Raw genomic sequence first — 16,083 nt, 5'->3', positions numbered from 1 at the left:
ATTGTTTAAAATTTATCAATGTGTTTGAATTCGGAAATATTTATCAAATTCTTATTTTTTAAAAATTCTTAAAACATTTTCAAATTAGTGAATATTTTAAATTTAACAAATGTTTTTAAAATTTTACATATATATACAAATTTCTGGAATATGGAGTATATAAAAAAGGAAAAATATATAGAAACTAGAAAACCCTTATTTTGAAGTGAGAAAAAGTACTATTTTTGATCTGAATTAATTGACGTAGCCTTATACTACATGTGGGCGAACTGGTACATTGTTTTTTTGAGGGGTGAGCGAACCGGTACATTTTTTTGAGAAACACCTGTACATTGATTTGGACCTAAGATAAAAAAAAGAAAATAACTCCCATGACTAACAATTACAATGAAATCTCTTGAAAACACCTTCTTCGTGATATCAATCTCTGCTCGAAGAAATACTCCAAAGTCTTCGGTAAAGAGGCTGTAATTGGACTGGAGCAACGATTTCATCACTCTTTCACCCGCACGAACATTTCCGATAATGATTTGTGAAAGCGCCTTGAGTCGCCCATCCAAAAATAATGGGAAGCCTTGATCGATGAAAGTACTTGGGCCGGAATGATCCCCTAGAAATGCAGATCGTCGAACACTATATATTCACCATGGTGTCAATGCAAAGGTTCACCTCCACAAAGAATCAGACCAACAAAAAAACTTGACACGGCAACATAAAACTCATTAGATCCGAATAATCGGATCTACGAGGACAGAAAACTCTCTAACCTAATGGCACTGCCAAAAGAACAAGAGGAAATTTATTCTTGCAAAATTATGATGATCGTTAGATGTTGACGAAAAAGATCTTGAAGATCCGAGGGCCCCCGTCTCTGAGAGAGCCAGCACTCTCTCGGTCAGGCGATACATATCACCGCCCAAGAATGTGTTCTCCAGTTGTGCTTGTTGGGCCGTGAAGGTGAAAGCAGCTAAACTTCCAGGCTCGGCCCACTTTCTTTTGTTTTTTTTTTACGTTACACATCCGCAATTGGTAGGGGGAAGTCACGTCTCGGGGATAAAAGGGAAAAGGCTTTCAGGCTTTAGCGAGGGTTTCTCCTGCTGCTGCTGCTACAGCTTCCAATCCCCACCTCTCCGGCGAGCGCCAGCCTTTTCCGGCGAGGGTTTGCTCCGATCGGAGCTCTCGGGCGGCAGATCGGCCGGGTCCTCCGCCCGCGCTCCCGTGCCTGCGCTGAAGAGGTAGGGTTCTCCTCCCTGTCGGCTTCGCGCTCCCATCTTCCGCCGCTCCCCTCACCCCTCGCTCTCTCTCGTGCGACGCTCGACGCCCTGTGGATCTCGCCGACTCGTCGCGGGCGCGCTTCAGCGTCGCTGCGAAGGTTCAGCGCCTCCTCCCCTTGCGCACGGGAGAGCAGGGACTGCTCTGCCGCCCTGCCCCTCATCCTTCTCCCGTCGCCCTCCCCCTCCTCCTCCTCCTATCCACCCCCTCCCCTGTTAGCTGCACAGCATTGCCGGCTGTGGAGGTCAAGCTCCCGTTCCCCAACATCCTAATCCCCTGCGTGGGCACTGTTTTTGGTTTGGTTTTCTTACTCTGAAGTTATTATGATCTGGAAACTGCTAATAGGGTTGATCTGGTGACACCTTGGACTATTTAATTGATGCCATGCTAAAATTGATGCAAATGATATCTACATTTGACACCATTCTAAATCTGACACAAATGATGTTTATATATATATCATGTGATACTAAATCTGAGGCCATACCTTTCTTTATTAGTTTGTTATAGAGACTCACGTGATGTTTATCTTAAATGATGGTGTTTAACGGGCTTGGTTCCTATATATGAATGTAATTATATATAATAGGTGCATAATTGAACCGCTGCTGTTCTGTCTCCTGGTGCGCTTGGCGCGGGATTACTGGGTTAAGCTTAGGCTTGGTGTTTTGCTCTGTTCGAAGCTGAAGTGGTCTGGGTGTTGGGGCCGATGGTACGGATCGGCATGGTTAATGCTGAACCGTGGCCTGTGCGACACGTCATTGCTCTCTAATGGCTTTAACTTTTATTATGGTTGTTTGTCATGTATCGAGTTGGGGAAACCACTTGGTGTGAGCGATTTTGGTTTGAAGTTTCATCTGTTACTTCCTCCGTCCCAAAATAAGTGACTCGACTTTGTACTAACTTTAGGTGTGAGTACTATATTAATCACGCCAGTGTTGTGTACTCATGTTTAGCATGGAGTATGTGCATATGGTGTATGCGATGTCTGTAATTGCACACGGGACTTCATATTTTGCTAATTTTGGCTTGTTGCTGGTGTTAGAAGTATATATAAATGAACAAGTGTTAATGCCGTTCTTATTTGTCCTGTTCAAAGTATTAAATTGCTCGACGTATAGATTTATGCCTTTTTTTAATCTTGTTTACAAATTAGTTTAGTTAGTTGTTTCGGGTGAAAACAGTAACATGATGTAGAATGCTTTCTTTTCTGTCAAGCGTGGCTCTGGAGTTAAAAACATTCTTCTCAATAGGAAAATGAAATCAATTTTGCCATGGTTTAGGGTCTCCTACCACTTTTATCTGTTACTTGTATGCATTACACCAGCTGAACATCAAATCGTACTTATGAATGACATTTGTAGTTTGGCTGCACGCAACTACAAATGTCATTTGTTTTGAATCCCCTCTTTGCCTATTTTGCAGACATTTTGACTTCTATCCACAGTAGTGCGAATAAGTAATTAATATATTTTCATTAATAACACAACATACACGTAGCGCATGTGGTAGGCACATAGGTGTGAAGCAAGCCGTCAGGTGTTCGATCTCCACATTAGATTGTTTAAATATTTTTCTGCTTGTTTTTTCTCCATCTAGCATACTTGTCCTACTCCCACCAGAATGCATCCACCACCGATTCTGTTTGGTTTGGCACAGTTTTTAAATCTATGCACTTAGCAACACATATGCTATTAGGCTGTTGAACATTTCTCATTGCTTAATTTGCTTTTTAGACTACCGAATATCTTCGTGAAGAGGACTTGAACACAGGTTTGGTGCAATGGCGAATATGAACATAACCGGCATCTTGGAGAAGGTATCTATTGCACCAATTTACATTTGTTGATAAGGAATCCTCAGTTTTTGCTCGGTAACATTTTTGTTCCTTGTATGTGCTTTCAGATGACAGGGAAAGATAAAGACTACAGATATATGGCCACCTCAGATCTGCTTAGTGAGTTGAACAAAGAGAGTTTCAAAGCAGACCAAGACCTTGAATCAAAGTTGACTAATATTGTTCTTCAACAACTGGAAGATGCTTCAGGAGATGTTTCTGGTTTAGCTGTGAAATGGTACCTTTCCTTTAAAATACTTTCTTATTTAATCCATTGTTTGTGTTCTTGATGTCTTACCATGCTTGCATGGTGTGGGATTGGGGAAGTAAGGATTTTGCATGTTAAGATCTTGTTATTGTTGATTATCCCCTCTGTCCTGCTAGAATTTGGGAATATTCTGATTATGCTACTCGCTATGTTGTTGTACCTGTCAGATGTGTTTAGCCTGCTATTTTATCTTTTAAGATGGCATCATACCTCCTTTTGTCTTCAAGATTGCTTATTCATTTTTAAAGTTTGTTCTGTTTTCTTATGCATCAATTGTTGGATCTGCGGGGTTACTTTTTTCAGAGAAATTTGATTACCGATTGTTTCCCCTACATCCGTTCACTACATTTACTCTTATTCTTTTGTTGGTTAGCTTGGCTCCACTTGTTAAGAAGGTAAGCGAGGATAGAGTAGTGGAGATGACTGACAAGCTTTGTGATAAATTACTCAATGGAAAGGAGCAGCATCGTGATATTGCCAGTATAGCTCTGAAGACAATCATTGTGGAAGTTACTACGGCATCACTTTCTGAAAAGATTTTAGTTTCTCTTTCCCCGCAGCTAATCAGTGGTGTCACCAGTGTAAGTTTTTTAGTCTGTTTCGTGTTTGCCAGAATTTCCCTTGGGTTATCTGTAGGCCCCTTAAGTTTTATTATTTAGATGTTCCACAGAAAAGGTAATGCAATATTAAGTTAAGTATTAGCTGGAAAATTAGCAATAAATTACGTACACAGTTTGCAGAATTTATTTGTGAATGTTTAATATATCCTTTAATTAGGGCTGTTTGGTAGCATTTGGTTTACATTCATTTCTTCTTACCTTTATATGTTGCCTCTTGTTCCTTTATCTGGAAGTATAATTGTACGACAGACTGCCATATGGTTATGAAAATGAAACTTGTAAATACATTTCTAGGTTTCAAGGGTTTGTAACATAAAGCCTACCCCAACTTGTTTGGGACTTGTTTTTACTTGTTTCATGGCTCATCAGTTTGTTTTTAAAATTAAATGCAATTGTCTTGATACATTTCTTCTTTTGTTGACAGGGAAAGAGTGCTGAAATTAAATGTGAATGTCTTGACATATTAGGTGACGTGCTTCATAGATTCGGCAATGTGATCACAAAAGATCATGCGTTTATGCTCACTGCACTTTTAACCCAGCTGAGCTCCACTCAAGCAAGTGTCAGAAAAAAGTCAGTTACGTGCATAGGTACGCCTGAATGAATATTGCAATTATTTTGATTGTTAATGCTTGCAAATGATTGAACAATCTTAGTTAATCTACAGTGGCTAATGTGTCGTTTTATGTTGCAGCATCGCTTGCTCCATGTTTGTCGGATGATCTATTAGCCAAGGCAACGTCGGAGGTTGTCCAATTGCTGAAAAATAAAAGGGCAAAATCTGAAATAACCCGAACAAATATCCAGATGATTGGTGCTCTCAGGTATATGCTTTGACCTTCCAACTGCTGCAAAAATTTGTTCATAACAGCTTGTAGGAACTATCTAAATTCAAAACTGGCTAGTTCAAACATTGATAACATATCTAGAAAAAAAATCTGGCTGGATGATATAATACCCAGGGATAAATTATTTTTGGATGGAGGGAAGTACAAGAGATTTGGTAGGCTAAATTCATTTGATCACTGCAAACTCATAGTTTAATTTATTTTGACCTACAGTCGGTCAGTTGGATACCGGTTTGGACCACACCTTGTCGAAGCTGTTCCTTTGCTCATTAGTTATTGTACAAGTGCATCAGAAAATGATGAAGAGCTCCGTGAATACAGCTTGCAGGTGAAAATTATGTTAAAGTTCATGCTTTTGATTACTCTTACCATTGCTTTCTCTGTGGCTATAAATTACCTCCCATCTTGTAGGCCCTTGAGAGCTTTATGCTCAGATGTCCAAGAGATATTTCCCCATATTGTGATGGTATTTTGAATCTTGCTTTGGAATATGTAAGCTATGATCCTAATTACACCGATAGCATGGAGGAGGATACTGATGATGAAGTACAGGATGAGGAAGATGATGAGTATGTTACTTATATTCTTATAATACTGAAATTGTGTTTCCAATTAAGCTAATTGAACCATCTTTTAACATTTTCTCCCAGTGAGAGTGCGAATGAATACACAGATGACGAGGATGCAAGCTGGAAGGTTCGCCGGGCATCAGCGAAGTGCCTGTCTGCAATTATAGTATCTCGTCCTCAAATGTTGTCTAAGATGTATCAGGAGGTATGTTGATGGCAGCAAGTAAAACCACCATACTGTGCTTTAACAATCTCGTTCTTCTTGACAGCATGATTCCATTTTGTCCATAATTGCCAGTGTTGTTTTTGAGCCGATTCCAACCATTTATTACCTGTTTTGAAAATTAACTACTCAATGAAGTGCCTGGCTCTATGGAACTTGGTGTAATTTATTTGGTTGTTGCAGGCTTGTCCAAAGTTAATTGACCGCTTTAGGGAAAGAGAGGAGAATGTAAAGGTAACCGCATGGCATTGCATTGCTAAATTAGATTTGAATTGTCATTGTATGTCAATCTTACGAAGCTTGTCTTCGATCCTAGATGGACATCTTCAACACATTTATTGAGTTGTTACGCCAAACTGGCAATGTGACAAAAGGACAAGGCGACATTGATGAGTCTAGGTAAAAAAAGTATTTGTTTTATTACCTTTTTACCCATTTTTACCAGATTCTTATAGAATTTATGGTAAGTACTAGATGTGCAGCTGTTTCTCTCGTTGGATTAATAGCCTAACTGAGCCTATGTTGGTTAAAACATGGCATGGCTCTTATTTGGATACAAAAATCATTATCTGGTTGACTTGTTATGCTTTGTGGGAAAGTGTTTGTTTATTGTGATTGCAAGTTCTGTGCACTGAGCCTGTATTGTCATTCGTTTTACTTTGCAGCCCTAGATGGTTGCTGAAGCAAGAAGTACCCAAAGTTGTCAAGTCTATCAATAGGCAGTTGCGTGAAAAATCAATCAAGACAAAGGTTTGTTCTTTAACTGTCTTGCAAAGCGTCTCTATGGCTCACCATCATGATTTAATATTTTTTTTGTTGGCATTTCCAGGTTGGAGCATTCTCAGTATTGAAGGAGCTTGTTGTTGTATTACCAGATTGCCTTGCTGATCATTTTGGGTCACTTGTTCCTGGGATTGAGAAGGCTTTGAATGTTAGTGGGTTTTATTTTCTGTGTAGCTTCTTGTGTAGGATTTATGTTTGTTTTAACTCATTGTCTATTTTGTTGTATAGGACAAATCTTCTACCTCCAACCTGAAGATTGAAGCCCTTGCGTTTACTAGGATTGTTATGGCCTCACATTCGCCCTCTGTGTTTCATCCATACATCCAGGTATTATAGCTACTATCTTTGATTTTAACCACTCTTGTGTCGTTACTCATTACTGAATGCAAAATAAAATTTCCAGGCACTTTCTGGTCCAATATTATCTGCTATGGGAGATAGATATTACAAAGTCACAGCTGAGGCTTTACGGGTGTGTGGGGAGCTCGTCCGAGTCCTCCGTCCAAACTTTGAGGTCAGCCTTATACTCCATGTGCTGATGTTATAAGCACCCAGTATGGTGGTATTTTAAATTCTCATTCTGCTGTTACACAGGCACGTTCCATAGATTTCAGGCCATATATTAGTCCAATCTATAAAGCTATATTGGGCCGCTTGGCGAATCAAGATCAAGATCAGGTTTAGATCACTCTCTACGTACCTCTCTCTCTCTCTCTCTCTCTCTCTCTCTCTCTCTGATGTGATTCTGTTTTGCCAGGAAGTTAAAGAGTGTGCCATATCTTGCATGAGCCTTGTGATCGCTACTTTTGGTGATGGTCTTCAGAGTGAATTACCGTCATGCCTTCCCATACTTGTTGATAGGATGGGCAATGAAATAACACGACTTACAGCTGTCAAGGTAAGCAGTCAACCACACCTTCAGAACCAAAACTAATAGCGACATGATGGTAAATGTTGAGTTGAACTTTCAGTGTTCTAGTCAATGGTAGAAAAACAAATGTAAATGTTTTGATCAGTGCATCTTGCTGAGTTGCTTGGGATAGAGATGCTTTTGTGGTGGGTTCATTGATTTAAAGATAGCTTTAGTACATTATCCATAGTATACCAATCTATTTGTGTGGGTCTTGTCTACAGTTGTAGTTGTACACCCTGTCATCATTTGCTTAATGCCCACTGGTGGTGTTTTCAGACAGTTTTGTTTATTCTCTGTTTTCCTGTACTAGTTGATTGTACGCAGATTCACTCCTTTTCTTGGTTCTGTTGCATTTTCAAAATTTTCATTCCTTTACAGGCATTTGCGGTGATTGCAAATTCACCTCTTCGGATTGATCTGTCATGTGTCCTGGACCATGTTGTTTCTGAGCTCACAGCTTTCCTTCGAAAGGTAAAGATGCATTATACACATTGTTTGTTTTGATTTTGAAACTTGAAAAAACATGTATGTTTAACAGAGCATCAGGATTGAAGACTAATTTCTTTTGCTGCCCCCTTTCAACAGGCCAACAGAGCCCTCAGGCAGGCAACATTGGGGACCCTAAATTCTTTGGTTGTCACATATGGTGGTCAAATTGGCTCGTCCTCTTATGAAACGATAATAGCTGAACTTTCTACTCTCATAAGGTTTTATCCTCGCTTAGCTTTCTTCAACAAATCTCCATTTTCCGCCTACCAGGAAGACTGATGTTGGATTATTTATTGTGGCAGTGACATTGATTTGCATATGGCTGCTCTTGCATTGGAACTGTGTTGCACAATAATGGTTGACAGAAGATCCATTAAAAATGTTGGTTTAGCTGTGAGACATAAGGTTTTGCCCCAGGCCCTTGTTTTGATCAGGAGTGCTCTGTTGCAAGGACAAGCACTACAGGTATATATTTTCATATCTAAATATAAATACCAGATTTCTTCTTATTTTCCTACCGACAGATGACATCGTTTCTATTGCAGGCACTACAGAAGTTTTTTGCTTCACTGGTCCAGTCTGCAAATACAAGCTTTGAAACTTTGTTGGACTCCCTTATTTCAACTGCCAAGCCATCGCAGTCAGGCAGTCTTTCCAAGCAGGCACTATCCTCTATTGCACAGTGTGTTGCTGTGCTATGCTTAGCAGCTGGTGATCAGAAATGTGCATCAACTGTTGAAATGCTTAAAGGCATTCTAAATGATGACAGTTCAACTAATTCTGTAAGGCTTTTCCTGACCATGCATGCCTTCTGTTCACCATATTTGCGCATTTATATCATGTCATACTTGTGATCTTTGACATAACATGCCTTTATTCATTTACGTTAGCTAAAACACATCATTCATGGGCATCGTCTATCTTGTAGCATTGTGAAATTGGGATACTACAAGTTCTCTGTTTGTTTCATATGTGGTCCACTGTTCTAATAGTTTACGTGTGTGCTACTCTTTGTGCCCTAGTCTAATCATCTTAAAACTTTGAGCTGTAATTAGGCAAATTGTAATGTCTTGATGGTAGGGTTAGTGCTTTGTCATGTAGGCATCTGCAAATCAATATTATTTGCTATTGGTTGACTGCATACTTATGTTTGACTCGAAGATATATTATTACCCTTCTCTTGGTCATTTTTAATTGCTTCTAATTCTAATGTGTTTTCCAGGCTAAACAACACATGGCCTTGTTATGTTTGGGAGAAATTGGAAGAAGGAAGGACCTCAGCAATCATGTTCAAATTGAGAACATTGTCATTGAGTCATTCCAGTCACCTTTTGAGGAGATAAAGTCTGCAGCATCGTATGCTCTTGGAAACATTGCTGTTGGCAATCTATCCAAGTATTTGCCATTTATCTTGGATCAGATTGACAATCAACAGAAGAAGCAGTATCTTTTGCTTCATTCACTGAAAGAGGTAGGTTTATAATGGAATTATTTTTGTAAAAAGTACCTCCCATAAGCCTGCTGTTTAATTTGTGCTCTTATGCAATATCTATCAGGTAATTGCACGGCAGTCTGTTGATCATACTGGCCAGAGTGAGCTGCAGGACTCAAACATTGTGAAGATATTGGCGTTGCTCTTTAATCACTGCGAAAGTGAGGAGGAAGGAGTTCGGAATGTGGTTGCTGAGTGTTTAGGGAAAATTGCACTGATTGAACCTAACAAATTAATCCCTGCTCTGAAGGTGTGGAGTGTGGACATCAGCAAAGTTACATCCCCATGTTTCATTTACTTTATGATATGAGATCTAATGTGACATTTCATATAATTTTGTAGGAACGTACATGTAGCCCAGCAGCAAACACAAGGGCTACAGTTGCCATTGCTATAAAATATTCAATCGTTGAACGGCCTGGAAAGATAGATGCAATCATGTACTCTGAGATTTCTACTTTCCTTATGCTAATTAAAGACAGTGACAGGGTAATTTTACTTGAAATAGTATTTACATCCTTAAAACTAATGTTTGCAAATAATTATGTGGAGATGACAATTGCATTTGTTGCTTGCACTTTGCAGCATGTGAGACGTGCAGCCGTCCTGGCGTTGAGTACTGCTGCCCACAACAAGCCAAATTTGATCAAAGGTCTTCTTCCTGAATTACTGCCTCTTTTGTATGACCAGACTGTTGTGAAGGTATCATTTCCTATTTTTTTGCTGATTTCTTATCAGTACTTATGGTCTGGCCTCTGGGGACGTTACATATAATTTACAGCTAGGAAGTAACGGTTTCCTTCTTTGCAGCAAGAATTGATCAGGACAGTTGATCTAGGGCCTTTCAAGCACGTCGTTGATGATGGGCTTGAACTTAGGAAAGCTGCCTTTGAATGTGTGGACACATTGCTGGATAGTTGTCTTGATCAATTGAATCCATCGTCCTTCATCGTTCCTTTCCTCTTATCTGGCTTAGGTGGTAAGTACAGTTTAAGACATTATATATTTCATCATGGTATTTTTAGTGTGTTTGGTTGGTGCCTGGATTAGGCCTGCCAAGAAATTGGTAGACCTTAATATTTTTCCTCTCGCTTGGTTTGGTGCCAATTTTTTTGGCTATGAGGGGCTGTTTGGTTTTTGCCAGAGCCATCCTTGCCAATTGAGGGCACGCCAAATAATTGGCAGGCGATTTCGCCGCGGAGCCTCGACAACAATTTGGCTTAGATGTAGACTAGAAGAATTAAGGTGGGCTGGGCGCACCAAAACATTGGCGCTCATCCAAATGGCCTCACAAGCGTGGTCAATGACCAATATTTTGGACGGGTAGCCGAGGGAAGCAATCCGAACAGCCCTTAGTGCCCTCACCCATTCCTCTCAAAGATTCTTGCCAAATAATTGGCCAGGTTTCCTTGGCCAGAAAAATGGCAAGCCAATTTTTGCCCATGTTTGACAGGGCTGTATGGGGCATCAGCCAAACATAGTCTTCGTCTCAATATCTGTGTAGCGATATAGGCCTGGACTGCATAGAACTGGTGATACTGAACGTACCTTTATTATTTTGACAAGATACTTTATATCTATAGCATGGCTTTCAGTTTTTCTTCAGGATAAATTGTCCACATTATCTGTTATTACGTGTTTCTCTTTTTGTTCCTTTCTGAATCCTAAGATGGTATATCACCTATATTATCATAATCTTGTTGAATGTGTATTTTGTGTAGAACATGCTAACCAGTTGTTCGTACTGTCCTGCTTATTGCAGATCATTATGACGTAAAAATGCCCTGCCATCTAATTCTCTCAAAGCTAGCAGACAAGTGTCCTTCTGCTGTTCTTGCAGGTTTGCTATAAATAAAGGATCTTCAAAGTGATGTTTCATATGTTGTGACTGCCTTTTCTAACATTTACTATTATGATACTGTTTCAGTTTTGGACTCATTAGTTGAACCTCTTGAGAAAACAATCGTCCACAGACCCAAGGGTGATGCAGTGAAGCAGGAGATTGATCGCAACGAAGACATGATCCGCAGTGCTCTTCGAGCAATCGCTGCTCTAAGCCGCATCAGGTAAGGCTTGATTCTGCCCTACTAGCTGACGGCTGATTCTGGTTTAGATCAGGCTTTGAATTCTCTGCCATCCTTTTTGTTACTTGTTCATAGTTACTAAAGCAGACTGCAGTATAGCCAATCCACTGGTGGCCGTAGCCTCCTTTTATGCCTCCTTTTATGCTCGTCAAAATAACATTGCTTTAGTAGGCATGACCTAACCAGTTTGTTTGGTCTCGGCTTTGATCTGCAGTGGCAGCGACTACAGCATGAAGTTCAAGAATCTGATGAACAAGATAACGGCCACCCCTTCACTTGCCGACAAGTACAACTCGGTGCGCAGCGAATGAGAGCTGCAATTTTTTTTGTATATGTTAGGAAATAGGTGAGTCAAGTGCCAGTTCCGAGGCGATGATCCAACCAAACCTCCCATTACCGTGCCCTTTTTTGGCTGAAAGGTTGCGCTGCGAACAAAGGGGTGTTGAATACCCTGCGTTGTTTTTCCTGTACAAAATCTGGTGGTGAACCATTACACACGGTTGTGGTTATGTACTCCAAACAATGCGCCCTGGTCGGAGCATTGTGATTCTGTGTGCTCTGGATGTATTCGGAGAGTACTTTGGTAAGCAGCTTTGAGACTAGAATTCGGCCCGTGGAACGTAGTCATGATTCACCGTCAGGACGATCCGTTCACGTACCCGACGAACCCACGGCTCAGCGGTGCGTCGGCAGTTTGGCACCCAGCTATACAGGGTGTACACCGTTTGATGTCAGGACGATGACACTTAGCATGCAGAATGGGTAGTGCAGCATATTGTATTGGCTGCGGCTGTTGCTACCCTGCGGAGGCAAGGGCCGGCAACGAGGTGCCACTGAGTTAGGATCCTGTGCAATTTTTTTTTTAAAGAGCAAAACTTGAAGCAGTTTAGCTAGATGTAAGTTGCCTTATTTTTAAATTTGTGTCGGTCAATGTGTGAGAGAAGAAAACAGGCGACAAGGCCTCATCCAGGAATGAGTGGTAGACGCTGGCGTGTCAGCGGACGTTTCAGGGTTTGCGCCAAGGGAGGTGGGGTGTGTGTGTGTGTGCAGGTTTGCTGGGGAAATCTGGTGGTGCACGGGTTTAGAGAGATGCACAGGGGTGGGGTTAGCACAGCGGTGGGTGGCAGTGAGGGAAGGCTGGGGCGGTAAGGCTGCAGCGGGAGCACCGTGGGCGACGGAGGCGGTCAGTTCGGCTTGGGCTGGCTTCGACGGTGGACAAAGGAAGAAGAGAAACATGAGGAAGAAGAAGAAGGCCCTTCGATGCTCATCCAATAGTTGGCGCAAATTCGACTTGTTATTAGTCGTTTTCTCAGTCAATTGAGCCCTGTCAAGGCCCATTTTGAAGACATAATTTCCCAGGGTGTGGACATCACTGATGATGTGAACATAGCAATTGATGTGGACATCACTGATGATGTGAACTTCAATCGGTAGGCAAACTTGTCGATCATATCTTCATATGACTCGTGTTCATCTTTCGATGCTTTGTGCTCCGAGCTCAGGACTACCCTGCTAGAAGTTCAACACAACCAATGGTGGAAGTGATGGCACGATATGTGGAGATCAAACAGAAGCAAGTGAAGGAGTCTGCTCTGTTGGCAGGGTCAACAAATGCCCAAGAGTTCTCCATCAGCAAGTGCATTGTTGTTCTGCACAAGCGAGAAAGCATCCAACGCGATGAAAGAGCCGCTGCGTACAAAGTCTTCAAAAGTGCCGAGAACAGTGAGATTTTTCTCAATTCTGCCACCGAAGATGAAGAGAACGCTACCGTGTTTCTTCGGAGCAAAATGGCTGAGTTGCCTCAACGTATCTAAGGTAAGCTACGTATGACTCTAGGTCAGTAAATTGTTTGTTGTTCCAGATCAGTAATCCTCTTATGACTCTAGGTCCTTAAGAATTTGAAAGATGGACACTATACCCTTATTCAATCTTTCAGAAAATGCATGATACATGTTTCTTCCATGGCCCATTCCTTTCTAGCTGAATTGTTGTTTCTTGTCAACCATTATTTAAGCTATAGCTTCTTCTCAGCCGTTGGAGCAATGGACAGTTTTGTTTCTTGTCAACCATTTTTTCAGGATCATTTCACAATAGTACTGACCTGGAACCTTTTTAGGTTCAATGCTAGTTCATTTGAGTTTGTCTTTTATATTTTAGAACCGTGGTGAGAAATTGTTTGCTCATTAGACTTTGTCATGAGTTTTTCTCTTCCACGAAAAAATTGTTTGGTCTGGAAGTTTCTTCGTGAAATGATATGATGATTTTATTGCTTTCTAGATTCTAGTTGTATGTTTATTGAATTGGTACAAGTAAAATGTAGAATAATTAGGATTCAACAAGCGTAAACATGTTACTTCCCTTGCCAATGAATTGACCTAATAAAATGAATGTAGTTTGTAAATCTCAAAAATAAAAAATAAAAGGCGCATCAAAATCTTTATATTGCTTCCATTTGGGAAACTGGCAATGGCTTCATTTATTATACAGCTACAACAATGTTGAACCTTGTTTTCTGAGACACATATATTCACTATGCTTGTTCGAGTCATTCTTTTTGTTCTCAGCCGGACACATATATTCACCATATCTATCACCTCTCTTTGATTCAAAAGCAAGCAAGTTCATGGAACTTCTACTGTTAACAGTAGCAACATTACCTTATTTTCTTCAGTATCATCAACTTTTTTTTGGTCTCACCGAATCAGGTTGATAAGTGGAACAAGCAGAGGGAGAATGGGACGTTTGCAGGGTCCCTCTAAATCGTCTGTTTGAGAGTCTCTTCAATTGCTTTTGTGTCCGGCGCTACTGCTGTCTTGTGGTTGGAATTTATGCTCCTGTCATGTATTCTCTTCCAACAATCGATGTAAAACATCAAGTGATGCTTTTCTTTATGTTGTATAAATAGTTCAGCATGCTTAAATGTACACATGTCTTTCCTGGGACTTGCGAATGCCGAATACCTATGAGATATTTTTGGTTCCAAGTCATGCTGCTGCGGAAGCTTCATTCCGTCCACAGGTATGGCAGGAGGTGGTATGATCCTACGGGATGCACATGGTGATATCATCTATAGCGCTTGTCGGGAAATCCGTATATTTGATAACGCGTTGGACGCTGAGCTAGTGGCGTGTCGGGAGGGGCTGGAGCTGGCCCTCCATCGTACGATGCTACCCATTTTGGTCGAGCTTGATAGCGCGGAGGCGGTGTCACTGATCACAGCACACTCCGAGGATCGATTGATACATCGCATGTTGGTTAAGGAGATTCAGAATCTGGCCTCAACTGAGGATAAAGAGATTTCTTTTACTCGCTGTTGTCGGTCGCAGAATAAAGTTAGTCACGAACTTGCCGCGTATGGCCGTAGCACTCCCCGTACTGCAGTATGGTTACGTTCGGGATTAGATTTTGTTGTAAACTTGGCATTGGCTGAGAAGCCTCCGTGAATAATGAGAATCTCCTTTTCTCCCGCAAAAAAAAAGTCATGCTGACGCGAGGATTATGTTGTTGTTATGTGACCGCACAATTATGTGATGGTATATTGATTCCAAGTCTCAATGTCCCATGTCCTACAATCCAGTTTCTCGATCGGGCAAACTACTATTCATGGCAAGTGACATTTGCTCCATACGAAGCACCTGTAATGATTAGAATCCATTTAACGAAAGAAGATTGCAAATCATATGAATGACGAATCTCGTCATTCAATATATACCGACCGCCCCAAGCCTATGTAGAGCTCGGTAAGAAATTTTCCAATTACTCACACCAATATGCTAATCTAGATACCGTCAACAATCTAGAGATTGTCTGCCATTTGATTGTTTCGTTGGCCACAGACCAAATCTGTAGCATATGTGCACGTGAATCAAATGTTGCCAACTTTGGCATTACCTTGACGAGGTCATCAAAATGTCGTTCCTAAGTAAAAGTTGCGTGTCGTTTTTTTATCATTTTGTTAGCATCATCCTTATAAGTTTAGAGCAGCGAGCCTCTGAAGCTTAGTCTTGCACATTTTTTCGCACATGTCGTTTCATACAAAACCATACTGCAGCATTATATATATTTTTCTATACTCCCGTTGTAAATCACGGGCTTTTGCTTGGTAGTTGACTGCGGTGGCGGACTAGTTGCACATCATAAAAAGTTGGTTGTAAAGGTTGCTAGGTTGCAACCTCGTAGGAAGTTGCATGGGTTTCAAAATTGGTTTTGAAAGTTGCACCATGTTTAATAGAGTTGCATTATATAGCATCAAAATTGGCATCAAATTTTTTTTATCGAATCATATCCATGCGGGATCTAGTTTTAAAATTTTGATTGCGACAATTCCAACAGTGAAAATGGATCTGAACTCCGGCGCTTGACCTGAAAGATGTCCTTTTAAAAATTTGAAAACCTAAATAAATGCACATACACATGCGTCCACATCACACAAACAAAGACAAAGGTTGAAGCGCGAATCAACCTGTGGTTGAGTTGGTTAGGTGGACAGTGGTATCCCCAACCCACCAGGGTTCAAATTCTGATGCTCGCATTATTCCTGGATTTATTTCAGGATTTCCGGCGATGCGCTTTCAGTGGGAGGAGACATTCCCGTCGACGACGAGGCGCCTACGGTAACTTCGTAAATCTCAAGATGATATGCCGGCTCAGTCTCTCGAAGGTGCTCATAGGGGTAGGGCGTGCGT

At 41.0% G+C, this 16,083-nt stretch overlaps 1 protein-coding gene across 1 annotated transcript; it reads left to right on the top strand.

Annotated features, from left to right (window-relative positions):
- The first annotated feature begins 1,038 nt into the window (after positions 1-1,038).
- LOC125507810 (cullin-associated NEDD8-dissociated protein 1) lies at positions 1,039-11,948 on the top strand. Its single transcript, XM_048672319.2, has 29 exons — positions 1,039-1,235; positions 3,009-3,091; positions 3,178-3,347; positions 3,751-3,958; positions 4,422-4,587; positions 4,692-4,821; positions 5,059-5,173; positions 5,257-5,414; positions 5,496-5,619; positions 5,821-5,871; positions 5,954-6,036; positions 6,303-6,387; positions 6,467-6,568; positions 6,649-6,747; positions 6,824-6,934; positions 7,015-7,098; positions 7,178-7,318; positions 7,712-7,804; positions 7,919-8,040; positions 8,125-8,287; positions 8,368-8,604; positions 9,045-9,293; positions 9,379-9,564; positions 9,657-9,803; positions 9,900-10,016; positions 10,125-10,293; positions 11,077-11,154; positions 11,242-11,380; positions 11,613-11,948. Exons 2-29 carry the CDS (start codon positions 3,056-3,058, stop codon positions 11,707-11,709), a joined length of 3,660 nt encoding a protein of 1,219 aa, XP_048528276.2. The 5' UTR covers positions 1,039-1,235; positions 3,009-3,055; the 3' UTR covers positions 11,710-11,948.
- Positions 11,949-16,083: the final 4,135 nt, after the last annotated feature.

This window comes from Triticum urartu, chromosome 5A (genome assembly GCF_056163025.1).
Source record: "Triticum urartu cultivar PI428250 chromosome 5A, HENAU_Tu73, whole genome shotgun sequence".
Taxonomy (NCBI): Eukaryota; Viridiplantae; Streptophyta; class Magnoliopsida; order Poales; family Poaceae; genus Triticum; species Triticum urartu.
This window is presented reverse-complemented; position numbering and strand designations above follow the sequence as displayed.

Excerpts from the sequence above, each read along its gene's own strand:
- LOC125507810 (XM_048672319.2), top strand. The coding sequence starts at position 3,056 with ATGGCGAATATGAACATAACCGGCATCTTGGAGAAG. Across the intron at positions 5,174-5,256 it reads TCCGTGAATACAGCTTGCAG|GCCCTTGAGAGCTTTATGCT; the intron begins GTGAAAATTATG and ends CCCATCTTGTAG. Across the intron at positions 7,805-7,918 it reads TCACAGCTTTCCTTCGAAAG|GCCAACAGAGCCCTCAGGCA; the intron begins GTAAAGATGCAT and ends CCCTTTCAACAG.